Source organism: Rhynchophorus ferrugineus, unplaced genomic scaffold (assembly GCF_030347505.1).
Source record: "Rhynchophorus ferrugineus isolate W39M unplaced genomic scaffold, kcgeb_rfMv2 rfM6, whole genome shotgun sequence".
Classification (NCBI taxonomy): domain Eukaryota; kingdom Metazoa; phylum Arthropoda; class Insecta; order Coleoptera; family Curculionidae; genus Rhynchophorus; species Rhynchophorus ferrugineus.
In genome coordinates, this window is record NW_027472585.1 from 39,854,295 (window position 1) to 39,869,813 (window position 15,519).

The window sequence follows — 15,519 nt, forward strand, 5'->3', positions numbered from 1 at the left end:
GTACTGGTTAATTGGAAGAAAATCACAATTATCAGTACATAATATATTGCTATTATATAAGCAAATACTGAAACCTATATGGACATACGGAGTTCAATTATTGGGATGTTCTGCAAAGAGGTGCATATAATAAAAAAAACAGCAGTGACATGTATAAACATTATTTCACCAGAGACTGAGATTGGGCCGATGAGTCCTCCTAGTTATATACCTAGGTTTAAGTTATCATAAAGACAAATTGTAGGTTAGACGGAAACGACTAGTAACAATATATTAATTAAATATAAAAAAAACTTTCTAATTAAAAGGTCATGGCGAATAATGAGTTTATTTTAATATTAAGTATATTGTTTTATGAAATGTTTATAGTATTAGAGCTGCACATTATAAAAATATCAAAATATCTTCAAAAATGTTTTAAATTTGAACATAATTTTTATTCTGTTATATCGTTTATTAAAATTGTTAACGAAATGATGGGACAACTGTTTATTTTTACTTACCATATATTAGTGATTTCAACTAATCAACTATGAAATAACATCGATTGCAAGGGCTAATTATTGCTTATAAATATACACTCAAAAGGCACTCATAATTTATCTCTTCGAGCAAAACATGTTTTCTATGATAACCGAAATTTGGGTATCAATTATTTTCGATTAATTAAGTACCTCCAATTAAAAATATTTTTGTTTATATGAAGTATCAAAGTTGAAATAATTTTTATCAGTTCGATGTTCTCAGTCTGTAGTTTTTTATGTTCATAGCATTGGCCTATTTAATAACATTGATAACGTTTTACATATTAAACCTCAACATTTTTTGTACATGTTGTACATTCGAGTGTGTATTTACCCATTAATAACCAAATCTTTTTTGGAGTGCTGAATTATTTGATCCAATCTATTCAATCGTCTTTATTTACATATGCTATTACATAGTAGAAATATATCTGAATATGTTTACATTATATATGTTATTTATATTGAGCAATTTTAAGTAATATTTCAATTATTATATAATTAATTAATAAATGTTTCCTATTTAATCCAATTCTAGAGACTATAATAGCATTAATATTCAAAAAATAACGGTTATATGATGAATTTTCCTAGTCTTTAGTATAAGAGTGAGCAAACGCGGCACGCACTTTGAACAGAGCTTTCCCGTAGACAAATACTCATACAACATAATGCCAACACGTTCTTTTGATGCCTTGACAATGTTAGTTAACTCACGCAACTTCAGTTTTCGATCATTCAAGATGATTTTGTGGATTTTTTGATGTTTTCTGGTGTTACCACCTCATTTGGACGTCTACTGCGTTCTGCATCATCTATATCTCTATGACCGCATTTGAAATCAGCAAACCAACGTTTTATTGCTGTTTCTGATGGAGTGGAGTCCTTATAACATTTTTCCCATCAAGAAGCAGTGTAAAATTAAAACACGAAAATGCCTTTGATGCGTTGTTTTGAATACAATAAAAATAGTGTCACTCTTAGCACTATAATTGACAAACTTATTAGTAGAATATCATGAAATTTTAACAGCTTTCTTTTGAAAGTTAGTAACAACTGAAAAAGCTCGTGTTATAGGACAACTTCAAGTGTAAAAAGCCATGTGTTGGTATAGGAGGGCCATTTACATTGATACCGAAGGAATATGGCCATAGTCTTGCTGTACATATGGGAGACTCGGCGAGGCGTAGTGTATAACGAGCTCTTATAACCGAAAGAAACTGTTACTGCTGATAACCGACGTCATTTGAACGCATTGAACGACATATTGCTGCAAAAAAAATCAGATCGATGCAGCAGTTCATTAAACAAAAAGGGGAACAAACATAGCACTAATTCAAGTTCTTGATTTTATTTTTTAATACAAAATAGAAATGACAACTTAATGGATGGAACTTTGGGTAACTTTTTGGAATAAAAATAGAATAATTTCTACTATCTAATTTATTTTTTGTGAGCTAAAATATTGTCAAACATTTTTTCTAAGGTAAAAAACTTAGATTTATACCTATTCGATAATTATCGCTGATACATAATATTACTTTCTGTTAATCTTAATAATAAAAGTCCGTATTTGACTAGGACTTAAGGCAATTTCAAAATCTTCCAAATTGTCCTCGATTTCCTGTCTGGATTTTGATGGTTCTTGAGTTTCTTTGGTTTTAAACTTAAGACGAGTGTTGTCTTTCAACCATTGGTTACCTCCCAGAGTGGATTCTTCTAGAGACACTATGTCAAAACCGCTGAATAAATCCTGAAATATTCTATCAGTATCAACATGATTAGAATTATCAGTTAAATAACCTACTTGTAGTTTGACTAAAGCTGGTTGTGATAAAATGGAGTCCTCGTCGTAATCGAAGACATGCTCTAATCTGAGTAAGAAACTGGAATCTCTCCATGGTTCCAGCGTGAGAATTTGGATGTTTCGAGGAAGAGCCTCTTTTAATCCAGAATACTAAAACCCATTATGATATTAATAGATATGGCAATATTTTACATTAAATATTCTTACTTCCATGGTATACGTGGATTTATATTCGTCTATGCTTTGATCCAGGGGTGTAATAAATGTCCAAGCATCAAGCAACTTTCGTTGAGCAATATCCTTAGCTTTTACAGCGTTTGAATTTCCTATAACAACATTATTCTAATATATAATTTCGGGTCAAAATGTCAAAAATACTGAATAATAAAGACTTTTTAAATATACAGATAATGTAGCTTATTTAAATTAAGCCTTGTATTTAGATATTAATTATGTGTCATGAATATGACGAAGTATGAGCCAATTAAGCAAGATAATCTTGAAAGTCAGTACACAATAGTTTATCTTTGATAAGCACTGGGTACTACTCCTATACAAAGAAGTTTGGTATGCAGATATGTTTACAGTATATTACAGAATCTTGAAAAAAATTAGCTTAATTAGTGATATCAAACCACTTTGACTTAGAGTCATCAAAGTGATTATAAGTCTTATGAGTGCACTATCACCATAAAAGTTGTTAACTAAGATATACAATACTATCTACACAAAATGTTAAAAATATATGATTTTTTTAATTTTTCATAGGTAGATTTCTTGATAGATTATTTAAATATGTTGGAGGTTCAATGATTGAAATGTTGATATTATAATAGTTTCTAATTGCTGAAGTACTCTCATTAAAAGTATTCTCGAAATCATATTATAATTGGCGATAAAAAGTAGATAACACTACAATAATTCAAAGAACAGAAAATACTTATAGTTCCAGGTTCATTATCGTAGAGCTAGTTTAGTTTTTTATATTACAACGTTGGGCAAATGTCCCGATACCATTTTGATTGCCTATAACTTTGCTCAAATAAAAGATAAGTACGTTTGGTTTTCATAAGAAGTTTACTTGGTCCTGACATTTTTTTTCGTTGTGATTGAAAATTTATATCGGCTCGCTATGCAACTTTCGGTTCTTTTTAGGAATTTTTCATGACAATATTTTCTTTAATATGTTGAATCGTTTGGGGCTTATTCACATAAACTTTTGATTTATAAAAAAACCCATAAGAAAAAGTCTGGTGCTGTTAAATCCGGAGATCTGGCTGGCCATGCTAAATCGCCACTTTGCAAAATTAGTCCTCGTGGAAAAACCTCATTCAATAATTGAGTTGTTGAACCAGCCTTCTGAAGTCACATGTCCTCTAGTCCTTGCTTTTCCATTTCAGGCCCAAGAAAATTTCGAATCATTTCTTGGTACCGTTCAGCAGTAACAGTAACTGCAACACCTTGGTCATTTTCAAAAAAATAGAGACCAATAATGTTTCCAGCATGAATACCACGACATACAGTTGTTTTTAGTGGATGCTGTGATGTTTCAACTAATTTCAAATTAATTGAGGATTCTGTGTTCCCTAAAACCGACAGTTCTGTTTATTAACGTGGCTATTATTAATTTAGACGAAAAGTCTTCAATTTCACCAGACAGCCATAGGATTGCATTACTGTACTCAACTCGATGATCAGGAACTCTCGGTAGAAATTTTTGGGCTAACTGAATTTTGCACAGAAACATTTTCAAATCAGTTTTTAAAATTCGCCCTAAACTGCGTGCAGAAATGTGTAACCAGAGCCACATTTTCAGCGTTACGAGACGTCCGTTGTCTTCCAGAACGAGACCTGTCTGCTGTCGTACCGTCGAAAATTCGCATGTAAACGATAAACTGTGGTTTTGTGAGGTACTGGACGATTAGGACATTTTTGACGCGATTTCTGCTGAGTTGCAATAATGGAGCGATTTTCTTCATTGAATATTGTCACTATTTTTGCTCGTTTTTACGACGGCAATCAAAATGATGAAGATGGCGCGCAATCAAGATGGTAACGGGACTTTTGCCCCACCTATAGTAAGTTTTTAAGCTACTTAAATTTGATGAATCGTTCATTATGAACCCTCTACAAGTATTATTTTGTTTAATTATAAAGGAATGTTTTTGTATATTGACAATACATCATGAGAGAAAACATAATCTTCCTGTTATTTACTCAATAACACATCAGCTCAGTCTCAAAATAATCAACATCAAGTTTAAAAATTTTGAAAATGTATTGACTGTATTTGTGAAATGGAAGTCGTTGTTCAATGATTTCTAAATACTTTGCTATAGTTTCAATGTTCATCGCTACTGTATTTTCTATAAAAAGTGTTTTACCATTAGTGGAATTGATCCAGCCCAATGTCAAATAATGGGACCCTCGTACCACCAATCCCTTACCAAAGGCTTGTTCATTCAGGGCCTCCTCCACTCCGAAAGCATCATCATGCAAACAGTTCCTGTGAATCTGTGAATTTATAAGTAATAATTTACCAGGACTCTTTTTATTTCATAATCGGATTTACCATAACTTCGATTTCTCCATCATTCAAACTGGTACCACCTTGTGCTCTGTCATTCAGAATCGCCAGTTCCATACCTAGTTCCTCATCTCGAATGGCTATTTCGGACGTAACAGGATAGTAATTACCAGCAGCGAATTCAGCGATGTCTACGTCCCAGGTTGGTCTGAAGTTCCTCACGCGCTTCAACATTTCCTTTCCGTTTGAGTCGGTGTAAAACGTACCATTCGTAGTGAGGTTGGTAGAGTACCTGGTTATCACTTCGATACCATTCGAACCACTACACAAAGGAAAGCGATAACTTTAATGGAATTTAATTAAAACAAAATTCATTACTGCGTGGGTATTGGTCCGATTAGCCAATCGTACTCTATGGATTTCTCAATGTTGTTGATTCTGACGATCTGACTGATGTAATCGTTAAGTTCCTGTCTTAATTCAGAAACGAGAGCACCTTCGTAAACGGAAACGACGGTATGATTTGAGACGTCGTTTGGTGTGTCACTGGTGGGTCTAAAGATATACGCTCCCGAAGATCTACTTTCAAACAAACTGTTATCTCCCACGAAGCCATTGTAGGTGTAGAAATTTTGATTTAGAGATATCGCCGTGTCCTCCATTGATATTCTAGTGATTCTACCGGTTTCAGGGTCGAGATCTAATGAAGCACCTGCGGTCTGCAATGAAGAATATTTGATTATCCTAAATTAAGCCCCGGGAAATCACCAGGCTACGATTTAATAACAGGAGAATTACTGCAAAAACTACCAAGAAGGGGAATTATAAAACTCACTCAACTTGATCAATACAGCATTTAGATTAAAACATGTCCCAGACATTTGGAAGATGGCGGAAATTATAATGATCCCAAAACCTGGGAAGTCAGCAAACGAAATAAAAGCCTATAGACCTATATCACTGCTGCCGGTAATATCTAAGGTTTTTGAAAAACTCCCGTTAAAAAGAATAAAACCAATCATAGACAGAAAAAACCTAATACCAACACACCAGTTTGGGTTTATTAACAAGCACTCAACAATTAACCAGGTCCACAGAATAACAGATGTTATTGAAAAAGCCTACGAAAGTAAAAAAGTATGCTCAGCTATATTTTTAGATGTAGCACAAGCTTTCGATAAGGTTTGGCATGAAGGCCTTATTCATAAACTACAGAAAATGCTACCAAAACAACACACCGGACTATTAAAATAATACATTGCAACCAGAATGTTTAGAGTCAAACAAGAAGAAGCTTACTCTACAATAAAAGAATATAAAGCAGGTGTACCACAAGGAAGTGTACTGGGGCCAATGCTTTATCCACTCTACACTTGTGATATACCACAAATGGAAAATATTACGATGGCTACATTTGCTAATGATAGTGCGAGTATAGCTGTGGGAGACAATAGTGAAGAAGCTTCACGAAAATTACAACAGGCAAGTGACAATATAAATAATTGGACACAAGCTTGGAAAATAAGAATTAATGAAAGTAAATTTGTACATGTGGAGTTCACCTATTAACAGACCGTATAATACACCAATAACATTAAATAATACTATCATTCCATATAGCAACAACGGTAAATATCTCGGAATGAATCTCGATGCAAAACTTCGCTGGAAGGAACATATAAAGAAGAAAAGAAAAGAAGTGCAATTGAAATATAGGAAAATGTACTGGCTAATTGGAAGAAAATTACAATTATCAGTACATAATAAATTGCTATTATATAAACAAATACTGAAACCTATATGGACATAGGGAGTTCAATTATGGGGATGTTCTGCAAAGAGTACATAAATAAAATACAAATTTTTCAGAACAAAGTCCTGAGAGATATTGTGGGTGCACCCAAATACTATACGACTGATTATCTACATCGAGACCTCATAGTCAGTCAAGAAATCAAGAGAATTGCAAGGGGGCATGAGGAAATACTCCATTCTCACACGAATATTGAAATATTGCAACTATTGGATACCACCAGAACAGGACACAGACTCAAAAGAATCAAACCATCTGATCCTGTGTAGTATTATGTAGTGAGGTGCATATAATAAAAAATACAGCAGTGACATGTATAAACATTATTTCACCAGAGACTGAGATAGGGCCGATGGGTCCTCCTAGACGGAAACGACTAGTAACAATATATTAATTAAATAATAAAAAAAATCCTAAATTAAGTGATGGTTTTTTTCTTACCCCAATTTTTCTAACATCTTTAAGATTGACAGGTAAAATTTTCTCGGGTTTAATCGATTTATCCAATGAAACTATGAACGATTTCCATCCTAGTGGTGGTATATCATCCGCGATAAAATATAGCTCGTTGGTGGCGTCACTTTGCCTTCCAGGAATATTGGCGACCACGTCAGCAATGGGCAATATTTGAGTCAGATATGATTTTCCTATAATTGAAAAATTCAGGGCTAGTATTGTTACTATCGATTGAAAACGACTATCGACTGTTTAACAGTTGACTACTATTTACTATCGACTGGTTTCAATCGCTATTTTCAGTTCGACTGATTCAGTCGTGTGCTTTCAGTTATTATTTTCGAACCGCCTACAGTTTAATTTGACTGATTTCTAACATTCTGGCTTTGCCGTCCTAGCCGCGACCTTGAAAGTAATGTGCTGAATTTATGCTTGCATAGATTTATATGTAATATAAATGATTTTATGTTTTGTTCGTAGTATAATTATAAAAAACAATATATTGTACATAACAATATTTTGGAATTTTATTTTCCATGATTATTTATTCATGTAATAATGTAAAAGGAATATTTTGATTGATATAAAGAAAAATAATTTTTACTGTATTTATGTTATCTTGTTTTTTGTTCAAGCCTTTTGAATATAAATTTTTCTTTTATTCAAGATTAAACAAATAATAATGCTCTTGATATTAAAATATTCATTATTATAACTGTATTTAAAAGTGATAGTTAAATAGTTGATAAAGATTGATTGATAAGGTACAATACAAATATCTCTTTCCTTTCTTTTCTAAAGAAATTTCGAAAATAACATATTCGTATAACTTATGGCAAAGTTGAAAAAAAAATGAGTAAGCATATGTATACATATGTTTTTTACTATCGACTAGTTCGACTGTTTTGCGACTATCGACTGTTTCTATTATTTCCAGTCAATAATTCTCAACGTTAGTTCTAATGAATGTAAAACTAAATAGTCAAAACTTTGATAAAAACTGCCCAGAAATATTTCAAGTTCAACATTCATTCAGTGAAATAAAGTATGCTCTTACCATGACCATCAACAACAGTATAACCAGATCCTTTTACTGGTAATTTGATGGTTTTGTTTATGTATCTACTTAAAGGATTATAAACTGTTACAACGAAGTTCTCTGATTCCTCAGTGACTGAACATTGGCTTATATTGGCTAGTGGACATGTAAACAGTGGTAAGGCAGGCTTATCACCTTGTTCGGCTTCTAAACTCATCAATTTACTAAAAAATAGATTAGCTTAACAATGCTGGAGGATTATTAAGGATTAGAATTTACTTTAAAGCTAAACCGGTGATATTTTCGCATCCGTTAATTGCTCTTTGTAATAATCTGGCATAATCGTTGGCGACATGTTGTTTTTCGGTACCAGCTACAGCATCATGATGTTGTAATATTCCCATTACTTCTCTTAAATTATTTAGCTGCGAATTATCATCGAATCCCAAATCAGAAAAGGTGTACAACTGTTTGCAAATCTATAAATAAATATAAATGGTAACCAGAATTATTAAAATTATTTCATTGTTGGTGAATACTTGAAGGAAATTGTTTCCTAAGCGTTCGAAGCGCTTGATGGCCGGTCTTGAAACGAAATACCCTGTCCAGTAAGCGTGCGGATCTGACGCGTAAGGGAAGAAATCGTCTTCTTTCACAAGCCACTCTTGATCTTTAGCTTCATCGTTTACGGCTTTGACATAACAGGATGGCGTTGAATATATCAAGTTGTATTTGGAGCCCGTTTCTTGTCGTTTATTCACATAACTAAAGAAATAATGCCCATTCAGTTTTATTATGATTTACGGATTTTTCTAGTGAATAGTGACATTGAGTATTAAATATTGTTAATTAATTCTGAGCTTCTATTAGGTTTTAGTTGTCATTTAACTATTGTTTAAATAATTTACTGTCTCTGAACTCCGAAATATTTTGAATTATGATTCAACAGAATTATGAGGAAATGTCGCGAATAGGATACTGAAATATAAAACCAGTGTCAGAGAGTAATGCGCTAGGAAAAATGTGTTAGAAACAAAATTTAAATATTTTTGAAATATATTAAAATTTGGTTGCTTGTTTGTGAAAGAAAATAGGGCGTTATTGACTATTCTTTGAAAAAAATCGTGAGTCATTTTAATTACTATATCAATTTATCCAGATTAATAAACCAGGCTTCCGCATCTTGGTAATGGAAATCGCTTCCCATGGTAATCAGAATATTGTTGGTGGTGTAAACTTGACTGACCATATCCACGTAAGTAATAAATTCGTCTACCTACAAATTTTAGAAATGAGATGGTCCATTATTGAGATAATTCAATTTTACCCTGGCATCGACATTGTAATCAAAGCTGTTAGGATCGTCAATAAATGGTATATCCGAACAAAGCAAATCAAAGCAAAATCCTGGTGGAGGACTGTATGTATTGTAAAGTACTCCTGTGAATATATCACTAGATTCTCCTGCAATATTATTATTTTTTATGTGTAAAGAAAATGAAGGTGTTATTACTGATACCTAAACTTTTACTACTTCTCCATACTACTTCAGGAGTCTTGGTCTCCCATTTGTGCTCCTTATCTTGATAATCAATCCTGCCCATCAGGAATGCATCGAAACCCAACTGAGAAAAGATGTTCGCCATTTCTTTGCTGTGACCAAACGGATCTATTTGCCAGCCAATTTTGGGACGTCCACATTCTCCAAAGGTATCGTTCAATATTCTAGTTATTTGAATATAAAAATTTTAATATAAAATTCTATATATAATATGAGGGCAACCTTAATCCCCACGACATCTGGTCAATGATGGAGTGATAATGGGTCGCAGCTTCGTCGTTCATACTCCATCCACCACCGATGAATTCCAGACGTCCGTTGTTGACGTAATGCTTTACTTCCTCTTGAATGCTGGGACTTTGTTGTACCCACCATTTCCAGAAAAAGGCAGTTTCTACATAAATGAATCTGTTAATTAATGAACAAATTTAAAATTAATTTATCGGTATCCAGTATATTTATTTTACCGTCGATTTTCACTTTTCCTCAGGGAATCCATAACAGTTTGTAAGATGTACTGAACGCCAGCACGTTGAATATTAGTGTTACCTAAAATTGAAATATTTAAAACGCTCGGTCATTGAAAATATTTTGGAAAAACTATTAAAATAACATTTTATTATTACATACTTCCGTAATAATATTGGTCCACTGTTTTAAGCCACCCAACATCATCATGGGTATGCGGTACAATATGTACATTTATAAAGCCTTCTTTGACAGGATGACAAGACTGAAATTAAAATATTGATATACGTATTTTCGTTATAAAAACAAATATTTTAATTTACTTCATATCCACACTTTTCTTCTTTAATATTTACTGATGGGAAACCATATAATTCCTCAAATAGTAGCGTGAAGCCTAAAAGCATCCATTGGCAGAACATTTTCAAGTAGACCTAAACAATTACTGTTGCTGTAAATCGTGTATTCTACATATGGTAAATTCGATGTTTTCCCTTTCAATACATTATAATTTTTTGAAATAATATAATTTTAAAATGTGGTTTATACGAGGGTTATCTTATCCTTATCCACATAAAAACATAGTATATTATCTTATCAAAGCCACGATTTATAAACAATTATTTATCAACAAAATGTTAGTTTTATATTTTTATTTTTGTTCTGTCAGAAACTCCTTTCTGTAAAGAGTTTTTTTTTAGTACTTCATCCTTTATACCACCAGTTTAGTTTTAAACTTCCAAAAAACCAATATTATCTATGGGAGTTAATCCATCAAACCATCTCCAGAATTTCTTGCCTTCACCAAACTTTTTGGATCCTTCAAAGTATTTTTTGTGGATGTATATTTTTTAAAATATCTAAGAATACAGCGTTTTTGTGTTTTTGGCGTATATGCAATTTTTTCACTTTCACTCTCAATGTCTATAAGCGATTTTTCTGTTAATGAAAGAAACCTCCTAATTTGTTCTCGATTTGGGGAAATATATAGAACTAAGTAGGAAGTTAGGGTTACATGGAGGACGATCCATATGTGGCTATAAAGAATAATATATTAGAGAAGTAAATGTAGTATATAGATTTTCCTATAAAATAGCCAATGTACATCGTAAAGGACGTAACATATATTTACAAATTCATTTTGTAAATAAGTGAAATTTAAAAAGAGATACGATGGTTCCAGATGTGTCGGAACATGTAATCCAATCAGACTTTAAAATTCATTTTCTGTTGGTGTGTTGTATAAAATGTCTTCAAAAAATTCTTCAAAAAATTGGTGGTGTTAAGATTACAAACCGGTAAACGACATAAACCAACATTTTAAGTCAATGCGGCAACATTGCGACGTGCTGACATCATAAATTTTGAAGACGTTCATTGGCTGTTTTATTTGATATATTGGACTATAGTATAAATACTTCACTAAATATTTTTTTAAATAAACGACAAATTAACTACTACCAAAAAGCTAATTACGTTTATTATATAGTTTGTTCAAAGTTATTTTGTACATACGCCATTGAAATTTGTGACATCAAAACGTCGCAATGTTGCCGCATAAACTTTGAGTTTCAGTTCAGTCTGACTTTGACATACAACAAAATTCTAATCTAAATTAAATAATTGAATAAAAATGTTATCAAATATAATTTATTTTAACATTATAGAACATCTAATTAGAGTTATAACCTCTTATCACTATTGCTTTCAAGAATTTTGCATATGTCTGATAACCGGACTTTGACAGGCTCATTCGAACTAAACAGATAGCATTCTGTCTTTTTTTAACTAGAATAAGATGACAAGGAAAATATTGCCTGATTCTAAAACGACTTTACAAATTGAGACAGGCACTACATTAAACATCTTGATGACGTATGTACAAAAAAACTTTGAATAGACTATATATAACTTATGATTCATTCAAGTCCTGGACCTGACATATAACAGATGGCACCACCTCCTAACCTCAAACATAACCTAGTAGCCTAAATCTTCAAAGGACACTTGTTAAAATATGGTGTTTAATGAAAAGTTACAGTGATTTTGATGAAAAAAAAAACCTTTGTAGAATGTTTAGAGCTATTTAAGTAAAATAAACTAAATAAATAAAATTAAAAAAAATGTTTTCCATCGATATGTAATAATAATCGATAAATATGTTAGTTCGATGCGTATAAAATTCCATTCAATAATAATCTTGAGAAAGCCAAAATCATTAATAGTGAATATTACATAATACTATTGGATCGACTGAGAATACTAAGACATGAATATTATCAAATGTTGATGAAAATAACAATTAATTTGCACGAATGGTGCTTAGAATTGTTTGGCAGTCCACCGTATAGTCCAGAGCTGGTCTGCAGTGATTACTGACTGAAAATACTACTTCAGAGGAAGAGATTAGGCTTTAAAATAGAATTGATTGTAAAATCTCAGGTCTATTTCGAAAGCAATGATAAGTAATTCTACTAAAAGTGAAAAAAATACAGGTACAAAAAACAAAAAGTTCCTGTCAAACCCTCGTAACGGAGACATAAGCAATTTGCTGATATACTTCTAACAGTGATAACGTGTACTAGTTTGATTCCTTTTTTGGTATATAATTTGAATTATTTTACAATTTAATTCCCATTCTCTACCTATATAGCATATCGGCTGAAATATTTGTGGGTTCTCTAATAGCCAATTCATTTTATTGATAATTCACAGTGATAACAGGTTAATTGAAAAATCGCCGGACTGACATATAGATGGCGCTACTAGAATTAAATCCATATGTTTTTTAGATAGCCCTAACCCTCAAAAGATGTGTCTATAAATTTGACAGCCGTCGGATCATTAGTTTGTGAATTATAGCATTTTGAGTGAAGCACTTTTGTTATTGTGAAGAAAATTGATAAAAAGGAATTTCGCGTGTTGATAAAATATTGCTTCTTGAAGGGAAAAAATACAGTTGAAGTAAAAACTTGGCTTGATGCGGAGTTTTCGGACACTGCCCCAGGAAAATCAACCATCAAGGATTGGTATGCTAAGTTTAGACGTGATGAAATGAGCAACGAAGACAGCGAACGAACTGGACGCCCAAAAGAGGTTGTTACCGACGAAAACATTTAAAAAATCCACAAAATGATTTTAAATGGCCGTAAATTGGAATTGAATGAAATAGTTTTTTCGTCGATATGTGACAATGAAACATGGCTCCATCACTTCACTCCGAAGTCAAATCGACAATTATCCGAGTGGAGTGCACACGATGAATCCGCTACAAAGCGTGGGAAAAAGCAACAGTCGGCTGGTAAGGTTATGGCGTCTGTATTTTGGGATGCGCATGGAATAATTATCATTGACTACCTTGAAAAAGGAAGGACCATCAACAACGACTATTACATATAGTTATTGGACTGTTTGAAGGACAAAATCTCCGAAAAACGGCTGCATTTGAAGAAAATGAAAGTGCTGCTTCACCAAGACAATGCACCGTGTCACAAATCAGTGAAAACGATGGCAACAATCCATGAATTGGGCTTTGAATTGCTTTTTTACTATTTCAGCGTCTATTTACTGTTGTCAGATCTCCAAAGAATGCTCGCTGGGAAGAAATTTTCGTGGAGTGAAGAGGTTATCGCCGAAACTGAGGCCTATTTTGAAGCAAAGGACAAATCGTACCACAAAAATTTTATCAAAAAGTTGGAGGGTCGTTATAATGAGTGTATCATCTCTTGAAGGGAATTACGTTGAATAAAAAAAACTAATTTTGCCCGGGACTTTTCAATTGACCTGAAGACCTAATATTTATATATATATATATATATATATATATATATATATATATATATATGTGTGTGTTTGTGTGTGTGTGAATTGAAACGACAGCTGAGTGCTGGTGAAAAAACCAAATAAAAAAAAATTAATTATTAAAATTAAAAAATTTCTTTAAAATATTATCTTTGAAACTAGCGCCCCTTCCGAATTTGTTAAAAAATCGAATACCCCCTAAATACTTGAACGTTCTACCTGAGTACTTCTACTGTTACTAAGTAACAAATATTTGTTGTCCTAAGTGAGGAAGTGAATTATGATTGAGTCGTTGTGATACATCACTACATAGTATAAAACAAAGTCGCCTTTTCTGTCCCTATATCCCTATGTGCGCTTAAATCTTTAAAACTACGCAACGGATTTTGATGCGGTTTTTTTCAATAGATAGAATGATTCAAGAGGAAGGTTTATATGTATAATACATGCATAATATACTAAGGCAACATTGCTAATTTTAGAGGTTTCTAACGTGATGTAAATTAATCTATTTTTTTAGGCTTATTTAGCAATTAGCAAAAACGCTGCCTAACCCTACGAGTTAGATCAAATTAATGTACTACAGTATTGTACACCATAAAAAGGTCTACAAAAAAGTCCGCGATGGTATAAGTTTATCTTTTAGGGATAACCCACATTAACCATTTTTATTGTTTACTTTTTACGTGAGAAAATAGCTTATTTACGAAGCTATTTTAAGCAATACGACATTAATCCTTATCGAATTAAGTACCTTAATACAGTGTGCAATTAATATAGATCATTATGGTTCCTTACAGCATGTAAATTAAACAAATATTTTCGGAGATATTACAAATTTAAAATTTGCGTTTAAAAATGTGTAATGTAATAAAAATTGTATGAATTTAGATATTCCAAAGATAGCAGGAAATCTTCATAGTAAGTATAGGGGAAGAGGAATTGTTTTACTCCAAATTTAATGCGTGCAGGCCAAGGGCAGTAATGAATGAACCAAAAATACTGGATCGATTTTAATCATGTTTTCATTGAGTGACATAGGCATATATATTTTATGCCCGTGCAAAGTCGGAGCGGGCCGCTATGTTTTTATATACAACGTTCATATTTTTTCTATAGTGTATTTAATTTAGTATCAGTATTGCACCCGTGCGAAGCCGGGGCGGGTCGCTAGTCTTTATAATAAATTAAAAAAGACGACTAGCGATCACGAACAATAAAACAAAAAAACTTAAATATTTATTCCGTACTTACATGTAGACAGGTGTATTCAACAACTTAATGGTTACTAAAATTTAAATGGAGGTTTTGTTTACAGTGCCTTTAAATATACGGATACTGAACGTGTTTGTCGCGTTATCTCAAGATTTTAAACCAGTTAAAGTTTGATTGATTGCATTGATAATCTGAAAATATATTTGTTTACAAATAATTAAGGACATAAAGCCACAGCAATCCATTAATCGTGTTAACCTATATACGAAAATACGTTTAATTAACTATGATTTTTGATATAAAGTTAA

The 15,519-nt window shown here is 32.4% G+C and overlaps 2 protein-coding genes across 3 annotated transcripts in view; both read right to left on the reverse strand.

The window, feature by feature from the left end:
• LOC143198354 (lysosomal alpha-mannosidase) overlaps positions 1-15,519 on the reverse strand; it is a 134,733-nt gene that overhangs the window by 10,165 nt on the left and 109,049 nt on the right. The window contains exon 1 of one of the 2 annotated variants that reach the window (XM_076407518.1): positions 504-591. The exons of the other annotated variant lie outside the window; for it this stretch is intronic. The gene's annotated coding sequence lies outside the window, so the exon portion shown is untranslated. Of the gene's footprint in view, positions 1-503; positions 592-15,519 lie in introns of those variants that run through there. 2 annotated transcript variants of the gene reach the window in all.
• Positions 1,953-15,340, reverse strand: LOC143198355 (lysosomal alpha-mannosidase). The gene is made up of 18 exons (XM_076407520.1): positions 15,251-15,340; positions 10,519-10,629; positions 10,358-10,460; positions 10,195-10,276; positions 9,950-10,135; positions 9,686-9,891; positions 9,494-9,630; positions 9,309-9,442; positions 8,706-8,931; positions 8,446-8,645; positions 8,185-8,390; positions 7,113-7,318; positions 5,237-5,577; positions 4,904-5,180; positions 4,716-4,845; positions 2,539-2,657; positions 2,332-2,481; positions 1,953-2,277 (listed from the first exon to the last, which is right to left on the reverse strand). Exons 2-18 carry the CDS (start codon positions 10,615-10,617, stop codon positions 2,062-2,064), a joined length of 3,018 nt encoding a protein of 1,005 aa, XP_076263635.1. The 5' UTR covers positions 10,618-10,629; positions 15,251-15,340; the 3' UTR covers positions 1,953-2,061.

Excerpts from the sequence above, each read along its gene's own strand:
- LOC143198355 (XM_076407520.1), bottom strand. The coding sequence starts at position 10,617 with ATGTTCTGCCAATGGATGCTTTTAGGCTTCACGCTACTATTTGAGGAA. Across the intron at positions 8,932-9,308 it reads AATCTGGATAAATTGATATA|TTATGTGAATAAACGACAAG; the intron begins GTAATTAAAATG and ends TTATTTCTTTAG. Across the intron at positions 5,181-5,236 it reads ATCGGACCAATACCCACGCA|TGGTTCGAATGGTATCGAAG; the intron begins GTAATGAATTTT and ends TCCTTTGTGTAG.